At 38.3% G+C, this 15,887-nt stretch overlaps 2 protein-coding genes across 3 annotated transcripts; both read right to left on the reverse strand.

The window, feature by feature from the left end:
• Positions 1-628: 628 nt before the first annotated feature.
• SGR9 (RING/U-box superfamily protein) lies at positions 629-2,116 on the reverse strand. Its single transcript, XM_020352062.3, has one exon. The coding sequence runs from the start codon at positions 1,906-1,908 to the stop codon at positions 1,105-1,107; it is 804 nt and encodes a 267-aa protein (XP_020207651.1). The 5' UTR covers positions 1,909-2,116; the 3' UTR covers positions 629-1,104.
• A 2,374-nt stretch (positions 2,117-4,490) lies between these two features.
• On the reverse strand, positions 4,491-10,576 carry LOC109792642 (Pentatricopeptide repeat (PPR) superfamily protein). Of its 2 annotated transcripts, none has more exons than XM_083059579.1 (2): positions 8,297-10,576; positions 4,491-4,754 (listed from the first exon to the last, which is right to left on the reverse strand). In XM_083059579.1, the coding sequence occupies exon 1, from the start codon at positions 10,522-10,524 to the stop codon at positions 8,452-8,454; it is 2,073 nt and encodes a 690-aa protein (XP_082915705.1). In that variant the 5' UTR covers positions 10,525-10,576; the 3' UTR covers positions 4,491-4,754; positions 8,297-8,451. The 2 variants fall into 2 exon arrangements, with proteins under 2 accessions (XP_082915705.1, XP_082915704.1); XM_083059578.1 differs by having other exon boundaries at positions 4,491-4,804.
• Between the last annotated feature and the right edge of the window lie 5,311 nt (positions 10,577-15,887).

Here is a 15,887-nt window from a genome sequence, read left to right on the forward strand (position 1 = left end):
TCATGTTCGTTCTTAAAGGTGAGACGAGATGCGGCCGAGATTGCACAAGCCTATTTATGGGCTATATGGCAATGGCCCTATTCACTCTACATATTTTATATGGATTAGTGGGCTTTTTCGGCAACTCTGTTTTCCTCGATCCCCGTCATTAATACAAAAAGAAGAAAGCTCTTCATTCTTAAATTACTTTCCTCACTTTATCATAGGCTATTTCCTATCCAACTTTTTCCATAAGTAGAAAAGCGATGTTCAACAAAATACGAGAAAGTGTAATGTCCAAGATAAGTCATGTGCTCAACTTTTCCCCAGTTTGGCGAAGTAGAAATAGAGAATTGGGAATAAATATAACATGACGGTTCTAAATCTAATGTAGTCAAGAAAGATTTTATACCAGACAGATAGCAAGATGGTTTTCCATACTTGGCTTGCCATCAGAAAGCATAAAATTGAATAATCATCCCCTTCACTGTCGACAGTATAGCCAAATAGTTATAGATAGAATGTTTGCCAAGCAAGATTGGTTTGTCAGTTTTAGCCCCATCAAAATAATTGCACGAATTATGAGGCTTATAGCAAATTAGCAATTAATGCAAATCAACAGTCAAACACAACAACAACGAGGAAAACGTTGTGCAACTAAAAGCCTTTGCTAATTTTATTGATTCTATGGACATATCACATACACATAGTATCTATCTATCCGAGTCTTTCACTGTCTATACATTCAAGAGAACCTCACACTTGTACATTCTATCTGTCCATCCACTCATTTGGCCACACAGTCATACCCTTCGCCCTCTACCACAGGAGTCCCTGTCTTGAGCCAAAAACATCAAAAAACCACAAGCCTTAATTTTAGACTGTGGACCCCACCTCCCCTTCTTCAATTCGTTTGCGTCTTTGTGAAGGACTAAGAAACAAGAAAGATAGTACAAACATTAACCAACGTTAAGGAACCATTTGGATTTTCTTCCCCCTTCCTCTAGCCTCTCTTTGCAGCAACACATTGACCAAGGACAGAACTATTTAAGTTACTAACCACTGTGAAACTAACCAATTCTACAAATACTCTAACCTTTTATAAAGAATCAAGGTAGCTATTTATTATTCTTTTGCACCCATTTTAACCAAGATTTCCCACAGCCGTTGGATCTCTCCGAAGACATCATCGGACGGCAACCTAAACCTGCAGCAAGGACACGTGTTCCTCTTTCCCAGCCAGGGTAAAATACACATCCAATGAAACAAGTGCTGACATGGCAACTCACACACGTCCCTCCCTATTCCCATCTCCTCTTTGCATATAACGCACTCCCTCCCACCGTTTCTCACCTCCACAGACGGCAGAGCCACCACCGTGGCGGCCGACGCCGCCACCTCCCCCACTTCCTTCCCGCCGCCGCAGTCCAGCGCGCTGACGAGTCTCCAGCACCGCGTCACCGTCTCAACAAAGGGAATCAAAACCGTTCCCGGGCAGGTCCCAACGGGTGCAAGAGAAAGAGTCAGCAATGAATAAGTGAAGAGGTTGCTTAGGTTTCTTCTCCATTCGGAGAAGGGTGCGTCGAGGGCTTCCGGGTTGTGGTTGTGCGTTTCGCAGAGGAGGAGGAGGAGCAGGGCGGCGTCGAGGTCGCGCTGCCGGGTGGCGGTGGAGGGGGGCGGCGACGTGGCGACGAGGAGGTGGAGGGAGGAGAGGAGGTGGCGGGCGACGATGAGGGTCTTCTGGGGGAGGGAGAGTGTGTGGAGGTGGTGGAGGGTTAGAGAGAAGAGCGTGGGGGAAGAGAGGAGGGCGGCGAGGCGGCGGCGGTGGTGGTGGGTGGCGGAGAGAATGGAGTGGGTGAGATCGGAGAATTGGGGAGGGGTGAGGGTGGAGAGTGCAGCCATGATGATAGTTGATGTTGTTTCTTCCATTGTGGGATCATGTGCCTGAATATGAGGGAGGAAGGTTGAAGAATGTGGCTTTTTATGTCACCGATTATTACTATAATAAATAGACAACTTGGTCTCGCACTCTTGCTTCTATTGACCAATGTGTCCTTTATTTCTGTTCCTTTTTCTAACTTCTACCGTCATAACACTACAATAACTTGTACGTCGGTTGTCCGTTATACTTTTAGCAAGATGTGATTGGGTACACCACTGCTTCACCTTTTACTTCATCTTTCTGTATGTTCAACATTCACTAACAATGATTTCCCTAAAACTAGAGGAGGTAATGATTCTAATTCTAATTAGCCAAACTGTATAATTGTCGGATTCTGTGTCAAAGTAGAATTTCGTAATAATAATAAGTGTTTGTATTAAATTCTTTTACAACACAAAAACTAATAAATAAATGAAAATAATATAACTTTACGAATAATTTTATATTGATTTTTTTTACCAGAAATGATACAATACAACTACATTAATAGAGATATAAATAATTAATTAATTAATACTGTATTTACATAAAATACTAAAATAAAATTTATTTTAGATTTTATTTTCCTACACGATTTTTACGGATAAGTTAATAAATAAGTACTTTGGATGGAGTAATAAATAAATATGTATCCGCAGAATCGGATTAAAAAATATTTATCTGGGAAGAAGAAAAAAAATATAGAGGAGATATTTACATTTATTGGTAATAATACAAACCGTTGATATTCCTATTTATTAATGCTTCAAAACCATAAATATTCTGTTGCACATTACAATCATAATCAAACATGTAATAAATGGAAAGAAAAATAACAATAGTAATTTGTAAGATTAAAGATTTATTTGTTTTACTCTTAAAACAATTTCCACATGAAGGACGTGTTCAGATGTAAAATGTGTGGTTGGAATTAATTTAAACACATTTTAAGTTTTTAACAATGTTAAATTGTTCAAAATCAACTTGATTTTAAATAAATCAAGCACTGAATGGAAATAGGGTAGATTGTAGATTACCTGAATTAGTTATTTAAGGCGGTAGAAAATCTCGAAAGGTTTTGTGGAACAAATAACAATGGTGTGACACTTTTTAACATGGTATACCTAATGAAGTGGCACCGTTTGTCCATACGTTAATGTCCAGAGGAAGCACGTTTCTTACTCTAGTGCTTTTCATTATCTCTTTCAGATGTTTTCTCTCGACAGATTTGGCTAATGTCAACAAAACAAGCAGAAGTGGAAGTTCCCCCCTTGGCCCATGCCTGTGGCTCGTTCCTTTTGTCACTAATCAAATGCACCAAAACAAAACAATAATGCATTTCCGCTGTAGAAGAATTAAGCATCTTCATTTTCTCATCCTTCTTATGCATGAACATATCCTAATTTCTCAAAGTCCCTGGGTGTCTACCTACCTTTCGTGGTGGGAATGTTAAAGGGAATAATGTATTTCTAGGATCACGGGCATTCTGGACAAAATATTAAAATATAAGGCCCCGTAGTCATTAGCCCATTACCTATTATTGAGAAAGACGACATTACGGTGGCAAACGAAGCTATGATTAAAGGAAAGGATATTTAACAGATCTCGGATGCTTTATTAGCAAGAAAACTATTTCCGAGACAAGAATGGGGTTAAGATGTGAAAAGGAAAAGGTGGATGCAAGACAAGCCCCACAAAAAAAGACTATAGAAATGAAACAATTATGCTTCCTGTGTTAAATTCCAACTGGCTTCATCAAAATCAATGCTCAATGAGTTCCTAAGTCTCATCTCACGAATTTGGTGATCTCCAAAAAAAAATATGCTTGCCATATATTTTCAACAGAAAGTGTCCCTGTGTTCTAGCTTTTCGCAAAATATTAGTGATATGAACCCAGAGGGATGGATTCGTTTTACGGATCTATCTAGGTTGGAAAGCTCATAATTAAGAAATTAAAAGAAAAAAATATGGATTGAGGTAAGAAATGGAAGAACAACGCCACAATCCCTAAAGATTGATAAGTTGAGGAAGATTCGCCACTTTGAATTAGGAAATTCAAGGATAAGAATCAAAAGTAGTTCCTAAGAACCTAGAGAGAGAAAATCCTCTCAATTGGAAAAATATCCAAATTCTGAATAATTCATTTTTTTTTCCAAATTTTTACAAATGGTTCCTATTTATAAGCTTAGATGGGCAAGATGACATAAATTCCCACTAACACTTAATATTGACTCTTCACTAGCCCACTAACTAAGCAATAAATTCCCACTAGCATTTATTTCCCCTTAGCAACCTAAAAGGCAAGGCAACCTATCATATTTATTTAATAAAATAAAATAAAACGAAAATTACATTAAAAATAAGATAATGAACTTATTAATTATTCAGTCTCAAACTACTTAAATTCCTAGTCCATTATTGCTTCTTCTTGATTCACATCAATTAGGTTCCCATCTCATCGATCCATACCGCATCTACCTTAATGCCATAAATTTGAAAGGAAAAAAAAAATAGTATTCGTCCTGCCATCTCATCGATCCATACCGCATCTACCTTAATGCCATAAATTTGAAAGGAAAAAAAAATAGTATTCGTCCTGAAATTCGGGGATCATAATCTCGCATAATATGATCACAATGTAGTTTTCCTTTTACAATCAATCAAGCTACTTGCAGAAAAAGGAAACTGGTAAGTTAATTTCACACATGATATCTGACTTGCACCATGCAGCAGATATTCAAACCCAAAATACACTCTGCCCTTATTACATTCCCTTTGCCTCTCACCTTCACCGTGGGGCCAGCTGAGTTTTCCCCGAGACCCACTTCAGTAATCTGTCTGCTTTTCCTTTAGCCTTAAAAAAATTAATCACAAGGAAGTCCTTCGCTATTAAACATGTAATCACTGGAAAGCAGGTCCAAAGTTATTAATGCCAGCCAGAATGCCACTTTTCTGCTTATATGCAGAGTTGACTCACTAGTCACAACCGGACTCCACACAAACACCGACACTATGACATGACTAATGTCTAAAAAATCACAGCATACACACACAAAAGAGAGAGAGAGGGGGGGAGGGAGAGAGACTATAATGAATAAAGTACGTGTAACATTACAAAATATCTAAATTGATGGTATATTCACATTTTTAAATTAACGTTTTATGTTTTTTCTATGATAACAAGCCTAAAAATAGGCAGAAAACATTGTTCTTTTTATTTTATATTACATTTTAAGCTGACTTATCTAAAAAATAAAAACTATTTTTTTAATAATATTAGTGTTTCAGGTGTTGACTTGAGAAAATTTTACATAAATAATATTCTTTTTTCTTCTCAGAATTCGGTTCCCGGGGAACCGAATTCTGAGTTGTTTTTATATATATATTTTTTTTTGCGCATTTGGGTCCAGAGTGGGAAAATTTTGTAAGTGGAACGGCCCGTTCCGAAAGCAGAACGGGCCGTTCTGCGTAAAGACATAGAGTTATTTTTTTGAAATGAAAACGAGCTAAGAACGAGCCGTTCCCGAACAGAACTTTTAACGTTTTTTTGAATCTGGAACGGCCAGTTCCAGAACGTTTTTAGGAATTAAAAATTGGTTTGGAACGGCCCGTTCTGGGTAAACAGTAAAAAGTGGCGCCACCATTAAAAAAATAAAATACAGGGAAAAAAATAAATAAAATAAAAAGAAAATACAGAAAAGATAAATATTATATATATTTATATAAAATTCATAAAATTAATTAAAAAATGGAAAAAATAAATTAAGTTAATAATTAAAAGTGACGTTATAGACCATAGGGCCACTTATTTAAAAATTAAAATACAAATAAAGAAAAAAAAATATATAACATAAAGAAAATACAGAAAAGATAAATAAATAAATATAAATTATAAGAACTTAATAAAATAAATTAAAATTTGAAAAAAAGAAATTAAGTAAATAATTTATAAAAAAAAGAGGTAAAAAATGGTGGCACTATAGCCTATTACGACACTGTGTTGTTATAGGCTATAGCGCCACTAGAGATGACAAACATACCCGTACCCGCGGGTAATACCCGAACCCGTCCCGACTTTGACGGGGAATACCTGGTTTGACCGGGTACGGGTACGGGTAAACCCCGATATATTAAATCGGGTACGGGTACATGTATGTACTTACCCGCCCCGTACCCGTACCCATACTCGTCCCCGTTCTTATTAAATCGGGTACGGGTACGGGTACGAGTACGGGGATGGGTATCATGAAACCCGTACCCGCCCCACTCCTTTGCCATCCCTAAGCGCCACTGTTATAAATATTTAAATACATATTTAATTCATAATATAAATATTTAAAGGAAAAAAATATATATAAAATAAACAAATTATAGAAAAAATAAGTTTATAAATAGAAATTAATATTATATTTATAATATAAAAAAATTATTTTTAAAATTAATTCAGTTTATTATTTTTATTTTACATTTCTATTATTTTTTGTTTATTTTTATTTTTTTCTTACACAATGTCGCTATGAGCTACATTATTTTTGTTAGTCCATTAAATGTGTTGATCTATCCTATATCTACATTTTCTTTGTTATATATATTTTTTTTTCTTTATTTGTATTTTAATTTTTAAATAAGTGGCGCTATGGTCTATAACGTCACTTTTAATTATTAACTTAATTTATTTTTTCCATTTTTTAATTAATTTTCTGAATTTTATATAAATGTATATATAATATTTATCTTTTCTGTATTTTTTTATTTTTATTTTTATTTTTTTTTCCTATGTATTTTATTTTTTTAATAGGTGACGCCACTTTTTACTGTTTACCCAGAACGGGCCGTTACAAAACCACAACGGCTCGTTCCAAACCAATTTTTAATTCCTAAAGACATGTTCTGGAACGGGCCGTTCCAAGGCCGTTCCAGATTCAAAAAAACGTTAAAAGTTCTATTCGGGAACGGCCCGTTCTTAGCCCGTTTTCATTTCAAAAAAATAACTCTATGGCTTTACGCAGAACGACCCGTTCTGCTTTCGGAACGGGTCGTTCCACTTACAAAATTTGCCTAGTCTGGACCCAAACGCGCAAAAAAAAAAAAAAAAATATATATATATATATATATAAACAACTCAAAATTCGGTTCCGTGGGAACCAAATTCTGAGAAGAAAAAAAAGAAAAAAAAATATTGAAGGTCAGAATTCGGTTCCCGGGGAACTGAATTCTGACCATGAACAGTAAACCGTTCTACTCTGGTAAATAAACTTGCACAGGTGTCATTTTTGTATTTTTTCTTTTAAAAAATATTATTTATGTAAAATTTCCGTTGACTTGAGTGTCCAAAACAACCAACAATATTTTTTTAATTGGACACCTAGTTAGAGACTTTTTTACTGAATTAAATTTAAAAAAAAAAAACAAAATAACACTGTTTACACTTTAATTCTCTAACTAGCACCATTTACTGTATGGGAAATCAAATTCTAACCTTGTACCGGAGGGATCGTATCGGTCACGTGAACCAACACGTGTAGTCCCGTCAGACACCCAAGCATATTGAATCACGCCCATATGAACCTTGACGTTAGAATCGACTCGGCATGCAGCTGAAGGCCGAGAACAGTCTACTAGCAATTATCGGTTCGGTTTCAGGCCGATACAGACAAAACCACCCATCAAATCAGCTCGATCGAATGCCGAACGAGTGAAATACCCGAGTAAAGCATATGTCGGTCTGGTCAACAGCCGAAGACGTACAGCTTCCCGGTTCTTGATTTGTCGGCTCGGCCACTCGCCGAAAGGTAGAACGGATTATAATGCTAATCACGATTAAGAAAGGTAAACACATGATTTGGGCCTAACAACCGATTAACATCGTATTACTTAATTTGGTAAACATCTGAGAAGGCCCACCATGACCAGACCCACGTCAAGTACTATAAGTAGGTCACACATAACGATGTATGTCACTGTTTATTAATTATCCTAAAATATCGTGCTTGTCCTGACTTGAGCGTCGGAGTGCCTTTTGCAGGTATCTCCCCCCTCTGAAGAATCCGTTTGAAGTATCCGTTCGGCCCTTCTTACCAAGAAGACTACGAGTGTACCCTCGAGCAGGTACAGACCTTGTACAGTAAATGGTGCTAGTTGGAAAATTAAAGTATACAAGGTGCTATCTTGGTATTTTAAAAAAAAAATTAATTCAGTAAAAAATTCCCTAGTTAGAAGTGTGTAACAAGTGTCGGACTAGTGTCTAGGAGTGTCCGTGTTAGAAATGTGTCTACTTAAAATGATCAAGTACTCCTCGGAGCCGTGTGTTTCTAGGCCTAAACTACCCTGGGAGAAGAATCAGCAGGCATAAATTTCTATGCACACTGAATAAAGAGGAGAGAGCCGATTCCTAACCTTGTGCACCAAGTAAATCTTGATATGTTTGCTGAGTATTGAGACACAGGTGTCATCTAGTTTCTTTCTGCATCTCAGAACTTGAGAGGTCTTTTTTTGCTCTAGTCTACAAGAAGCGAGTGATCATTTCAGTGCAAGTTACCACATGTCAGTTATTAATTAAAACCATTCTCATAATCTAACTCTTCCTGTAAAATGTATGCTTCTTCCCTCATCAAACCAAGCAACCCTTCCAGCAATGCATAGATCTCATCAGATCTTCCATTTGACACATCCTTGGCAATGAAGCTAAGTAACCCTCCACTCGTTTCAATCCAACTACTTCCGCGGACCTTTTGTAATCCAATATCTTTCATTCTTTCCCTAACCTTATCAGCTTGTTCCCATTTCCCAGCATATGAATATAAATTGGCCATAATTACGTAATTCCCGGTATTTTCAGGCTCCATCTCAAACAAATGATCAAAAGCAAACTTGCCCACTTCAACATCACCGTAAACAGAAGCCCCATGTAGCAGAGCACCCCAGACTTTAGCACTTGGTTGAATTGGCATTTCAGAAATGAATCGTGCTGCTTCCGAGAGCTTCCCAGCTCTACTAAGAACACCTACCATGCAACCATAGTGCTCCACCAAGGGTTGAATGCCACATTTTGAGAGCATAGAATTGAAGATATTCCAAGCTTCATCAACCAATCCAGAATGAGCACAAGCTGTCAATACAGAAGTTAATGTCACCAGATCAGGTCGAATTCCTTTATCCAGCATCTGAGCATAGAGACCAAGTGCCAAACTAGCATCACCACGAGCAGCATAAGCAGATATAATCGCTGTCCAAGTTATCAAACTCCTACCCCGTGATAGATCAAAAACCCGTCTAGCCCCACAAATATACCCCAACTTTGCATAAACATCAATAACGGAAGTTGCCACATACACATTTTGCTCATAACCTCTCCTGATAGCATAACCATGAACCTCTTTCCCTCCTCGCAGGTTTGAGAAGTATGAAAACGAAGGAAGAACACCAGCAAGCGTGACAGCATTGGGACTCAAACCAGGACCCTGCATTTCCCGTACCAAATCAAGAACCCCTTCAAACTCCTTATTTTGAACCATACCAGAAATCACAGCATTCCACATATTCAATCCAGGGTTCTCCACCCCTCGAAAAATACGCACCGCTTCATCCACAAACCCGTGACCCATGTACCCCGAAATAATCGACCCATAAGTAACCTCATCCTTCTCACGCATTCCCTCAAACAACTCTCGCGCATAATCCAACCTACCACACTTGGCATACATAGCAATCACAGCGTTGGAAAGCGAAACATCAACCCCAATTCTACTCTCCTTCAGAAAACGGTGAAGCTCCATTCCAAATTCAAGGTCCATGGACTGTCCACACGCCTGCATCACGCTCACCGCGGTAACCGCATCGGGTGCAACACTCGACACATTCAACATCTCCAAGTACAACCTCTTACATTCATCGTAAAACCTCCTCTGAGAGTATCCACCAATCATCGCGTTCCACGTCACAATGTCTCTCCGCGACATTCCGTCGAACACGTGCCGCGCAAGTCCAACCTCGTCGCACCTGCAGTAGCACGTGATCAGCGCGTTGAGAACGAAAATATCAGAGTCAAAGCCTCGCCGAAGAATTAAACAGTGAAGCTCCTTCGTAAACTCGGGTGTAGAAAAAGACGAAGCGAACGCTTTCAAGACGCAGGATATGGTGAAGTTATCGGGGGAGGCGTTAGGGTTAGGGTTGGTGGAGGAAACGAGCGAAGCGAAGAGGTTGAGCGCGTGGCGGAACATGGCGTTGAAGGAGTAGCCAAGGAGCATGGCGTTCCATGTGAAGGTGTTTTTGTGGGGAGTGGCGTCGAACAGCTTGCGCGCTTCGCGCGCGTGGTTGGATTTGGAGTAGAAGAGGATGAGCTTGGAGGCGAGGAAGTTATCGGGTGTGACGGAGAGCAGGATGAGGCGAGCGTGGAGCTGCTTGCCCTGGCGGACGAGGCGGCGGTCGGAGCAGTGCTGAATGGCGGAGCCATAGGCGGTGAAGTCGAGTCCGGGGCGGGAGAGCCTTTGTCGGAGGTTGCAGTAAACGCGCGATTGTGCTTTAAATTGAAGGGTGGGAGCCACCAGGTTGCGGATCCTCATCATTTGTTTCGCAAGGCGATTTCGAAATTTGAATTCCCCCCGTTGCCTGTTGCGTTTATGCATCGTATCGTATTGATTCTATTGAACAACTATACAGAATAATATTAATTCGGGCTTGGTGGCAGGCCAACTTCCATTTTTTGTGGGCTTTTTTTATAAGGCTTTATAATTTGTTTTTGGGTTTAGTTAATCAGGTGAAAATTATTATATCATAATCTATACGAATATATTTTGATAATTATTTTTTTAATTTTTATTTTTTAGTAGATTATTATACTCTTAAATATATATATAAAAAATTCATATATTCTTTTTGAATAATTATTCATAACTTTTTAATATTTGTCTGTATAATTATTAGAGACACGAAAGTGCCTCGATCCCTTTAATAAAATATAATGATAATCATTTTGGATCTCTTTCCTATTTGATTATTACTAAAATTTTAGTAAATATCAAATAATTTTCTAAATGATAAAATTGAATGCAATAATTATTCTAGAACTCCTTCTTATTTGATTATTGTGAAAATTTAGCGTTAATTATGATAATCATTTAAGATCTTCTTTTTATTTGGTTATCAAAATAACTTTTAAAATAAAAATAATTACAATTATAAATATCAACTTAAAAATATATCTATTAAAGAATTATGTAAGTCTGATTTCCTCATTATATTTAATGATACTTAAGAATAAGGATTCACCTTTGTCAACTTAGAAAAAGAATTTTAAAATAATAGAATTCGTTTAATGTAAAATTTAAGAATGAAATAATATATACAAATAAAGGCTAAATAATTTTGTTTTTCAAAAGAGTAAAACAAATAATTTTAAAATAATATTAATTTTATACATTTAATTAAAGATAACCATTTTTAAAAAATATTATAAGATGTTAATACATTTTCTATACATAAATTACTCTCGATTCAAAATTTGTTTCCCTTCTTTTTCTTCAAGAATTTTTTTTTCAATATTTTTCTAAAAATAAATATTGGTGTAAATGTAATCTCAAATCCAAAATTTGTTTCCAAAACATATTTTCCTTCAAGAGATATTTTTTCAATATATTTTTTAAAAAATTATTGGTGGGACTTCACTTTATTTTAATTTTTGTTGTCCTACTACCGCAATTTTGGTTGCAATATGGTATATTCTTTTATCCACCATTTTACTAATTAAAAAAGACAAATTATTAAATCCGAACACATTTAATGTTATATATCTAACAGAAATTATTAGATAAATGGAATGATGAAAACCTCTATTAGTCAAAGCCTCAAACCAGAATACTCCCCATCATATATCAACGTGTCATTTTTATATTAAGATCATTAGCCACAATTACCGTCTACTCAGACTAATTCAGCTTTTACAATCACCGTCTAGTGTGTTTGATAAAGAAAAAAAGAAATAAAATACACATAAATAAAAAGTGAGTAAAAAAAATAAAAAAAAATAAAGTAAAAATATAATTATTTAATTGAAGAGAAATAAATAAAAAAATATATTTAAAAGAAATAAAGTATATATAAGAAAAAAGAGAGAGAAATAAATAAATAAATAAGATAGTAGAATTTTTTAAAAAATATTTAATATTTTTATTTTTTTTATCATACATCTTCAATTATTTTCACTCTTTCTATCTTATTTTTTTATCCATTTCTCCTATCTATTTAAAAATAATGACACACACACAGACACACAAACACACATACAGACACACACACACACGCACACACACCCAGAGACACACAGACACACACACATACACAGAGACACACACAGACACAGACACAGAGACACACACAGACACACACAGACACAGACACACACACAGAGACACACACACATACACACACACGCACACACACAGAGACACACAGACACAGACACACACATACACAGAGACACACACAGACACAAACACAGACACAGACACACACACAGACACACACACACAGAGACACACACACACATACACAGAGACACACACAGACACACACACACACACAAAAACACACACACACAGACACACACACAGACACCCAGACACACACACACACATACACAGAGACACACACAGACACACACACACACACACACACACACAAATACACACACACACACACAGACACACATACAGACACACACACACACACACAGACACACACACACAGACACACAAACACACACACAGACACAGACACAGACACACACACACACGCACACACACATACATAGAGACACACATAGACACAGACACAGACACACACAGACACACACACACACATACACACACACACACACAGAGACACACACACACACACATACACAGAGACACACACAGACACACACACACACAAACACACACACACAGACACACACACACACACAGAGACACACACACACACAAACACACACGCACACACACACAGACACACACACACACATACACAGAGACACACACACAGATACACACACACACAGACACACTCACACACAGAGACACTCACAAAGACACACACACAGACACACACAGAGAGACACACACACACATACACAGAGACACACACAGACACAAACACAGACACACACACAGACACACACAGACACACACACAGAGACACACACATAGACACACACACAAAAAGACACACACAGGCACAGACACACACACGGACACACACACACACACACATATATAAGATGGGACAAATGGTCATATTAAAATGAGGAAACAAAGCGTTATCTATACTAATATATAAAAGAGATATCACTTTTAATAATTACTTTTTGTACTAGCCTAGCCAACTACCGAACTCGTCCTTAGGCAAGTCGCCAAGCTCAGTCGAAGACTTGTCGACCTGATCAAGCAGTGAACTCGTCATTGCCAAGTTTCCAAGCTCGGCCACATAGCATAGGCATAAAAAAGCCATATCCGTCCTAAGAGGCCACGTCATCAACAGGATAAAAATACAATCTCGTCATCGCACCGCAATCATAAGGTAAAACCCTAAAATTGTCAATATGCCGGTAGACGATAAAAACCCTAAAATTATCAAGGTACGCTTGCTATATATACGAGACATCTACACTATCAAGTACTAACTTAAGCATCAGAGTCTCTTTTGTAGGTACCACCCCCATCTTGGAGTGGTCAACCTATAAACCAGCGGAGGCTCACCAATCTCATCAGAGAGATGTCGCCACCGGCCCAAACGGGCCTCGGCGGTCGCGAAGACGGTCGAGCTCGCTTTTATTTTAGTTTTGAAAATGTATTGGATTATTAGAACGACTTGTTCTCAAACTGAGACCTTGTCGATCTTATCCAATTTATTTATTAAATGTCTCACCAATCCATGTTAATCCCAAGCGGGACCCTCCATGGATTAGTGGTTTTCATAAAAAGGAAGGGTTCGTGGAGTCGCCACCAATGTTTTACTCAAAACATTGGAAAAAGGGATAAGGCAATTGATTTTATAAATCAACTTCGGCCATTACAACCAGAGTTGGGTAAGGGAGTCGGTTACGCGCGGGGAAGGTGTTAGCACCCCACAACGCCCCTTTCGGGTTCCCTATGACAGATTATTTCTAAAAATAATAGTACAAAATTACTAAATTACCCCTATTTATTCTAAACGATTATGAACAAGATATCTACATGGCGAATAAATTAGATATGCTATGCAACAATCAGAAAGCAGTAAAAGGAAGGATTTTGAAGAAGAAACCTTTGAAGCGTGCTTTTATATATTTTGTAAAACTGGGAAGCTTTTTGGCGTTCCCTCGCTCTACAAGCCCGCTCGCTCCCTCCTATAAAATTTTGACTACGGAAATCCGGAGGATTTCCCTTCGACTAGGTTCGATCCTCAAGCAAAATGGCTCGGGGCTCAAGAACTTCGTCGGATCAACTCTCCGAGTGATTTCTAGGGCAGAACACTGCTCAAAAACCCCAGAATACTCAAGGAGAGGGTTGAAACTATGTTTTAAAGTCTGGAATGACGTCCAATTGATGTCATATTTATAGGGAATAGGCGCAATACGGGCTACAGAATCAATACGGCCGTATTGAAATTTTTGAACTTCAATACGGTCGTATTGAGTTCAATACGGCCGTATTGAAATTCAGAAATTTCAATGCGCCCGTATTGAGTTCACTGCGGCTGTATTGAAGCTTCAATACGGCCGTATTAATTTCAGTACGGCCGTATTGAAGTTTCAGAAACTTCAATACGCCGTATTGAGTTCACTGCGGCCGTGTTGAAGCTTCAATACGGCCGTATTAAGTTTAGTACGGCCGTATTGGGCTTCATTCCCTCCACTTCCTTATTTTAAGCTACTCTAAGACCTCTAAACCTACAGATAGCCATCCTATGGTCTTCTAGGAGTCCTTCTGGCTGACTTTCCTTCGATCTTTGAGGGTCTTCGAGTTTTATTTCCGACCCGGACAATTTTAGGGGTCTACAGCTGCCCCCCCTTTACTTAGTCGGACGGCCTTTTGGTGTACCGGCTGACAAGTAAAGGAGTTGACCCAATTGTCCGGGTGATGTGCCAACCTTCTGACTTGTAGCGTCTTCCGGTAGAAAATTGTTGAGTAGCCTCTCCAGGTTGTTGCATACCTCGGCGCTTTTGACAACCTTGGTAGCTAAGTTTAACACCAACGTGCTTCTGACGACGCTGATGGCTGAGTATTGTCTCTCCAGACCTTGAGTACTGTCTCTCCAGACCTTGAGTACCGTCTCTCCAGACTCTGAGTATCGTCTCTCCAGACTTTGTTTGAGTACCGTCTCTCCAGACTTTGTTTGAGTATTGTCTCTCCAGACTTTGTTTGAGTACTGTCTCTCCAGACTTTGTTTGAGTACTGTCTCTCCAGACTTTGTTTGAGTATCGTCTCTCCAGACTTTGTTTGAGTACTGTCTCTCCAGACTTTGTTTGAGTATCGTCTCTTCAGACTTTGTTTGAGTATCGTCTCTCCAGACTTTGTTTGAGTACTGTCTCTCCAGACTTTGTTTGAGTATCGTCTCTCCAGACTTTGTTTGAGTACTGTCTCTCCAGACTTTGTTTGAGTACTGTCTCTCCAGACTTTGTTTGAGTATCGTCTCTCCAGACTTTGTTTGAGTATCGTCTCTCCAGACTTCGTTTGAGTATCGTCTCTCCAGACTTTGCCTCTCAAAATGAGGTAGTTGAGTATAGTTTGTCTCCACAGTCCACAATGCTGCTTCGACGGTTTGTTTTTCTGATTTTGTGCCGCTGAGGGCTGGATAACGCAGGGATCCGTCTAGGGGATGTGCAATCATTCATAGGTTCTTGTGTCCCAACTTGCATTGCATTGTTGGTACCCATGGGGAATTTCTGACTCCTTGGGGTGTAGACACAGATGCTCTTCTTGAATTGAGCGATGCCTTATGTTTGGCTGACGTC

This window comes from Cajanus cajan, chromosome 7, assembly GCF_000230855.2.
Source record: "Cajanus cajan strain Asha chromosome 7, NIPB_CcT2T_4, whole genome shotgun sequence".
In the NCBI taxonomy this organism is placed as follows: Eukaryota; Viridiplantae; Streptophyta; class Magnoliopsida; order Fabales; family Fabaceae; genus Cajanus; species Cajanus cajan.

Coding starts and splice junctions, on each gene's coding strand:
- SGR9 (XM_020352062.3), bottom strand. CDS start 1,908: ATGGAAGAAACAACATCAACTATCATCATGGCTGCACTCTCCACCCTC.
- LOC109792642 (XM_083059579.1), bottom strand. CDS start 10,524: ATGCATAAACGCAACAGGCAACGGGGGGAATTCAAATTTCGAAATCGC.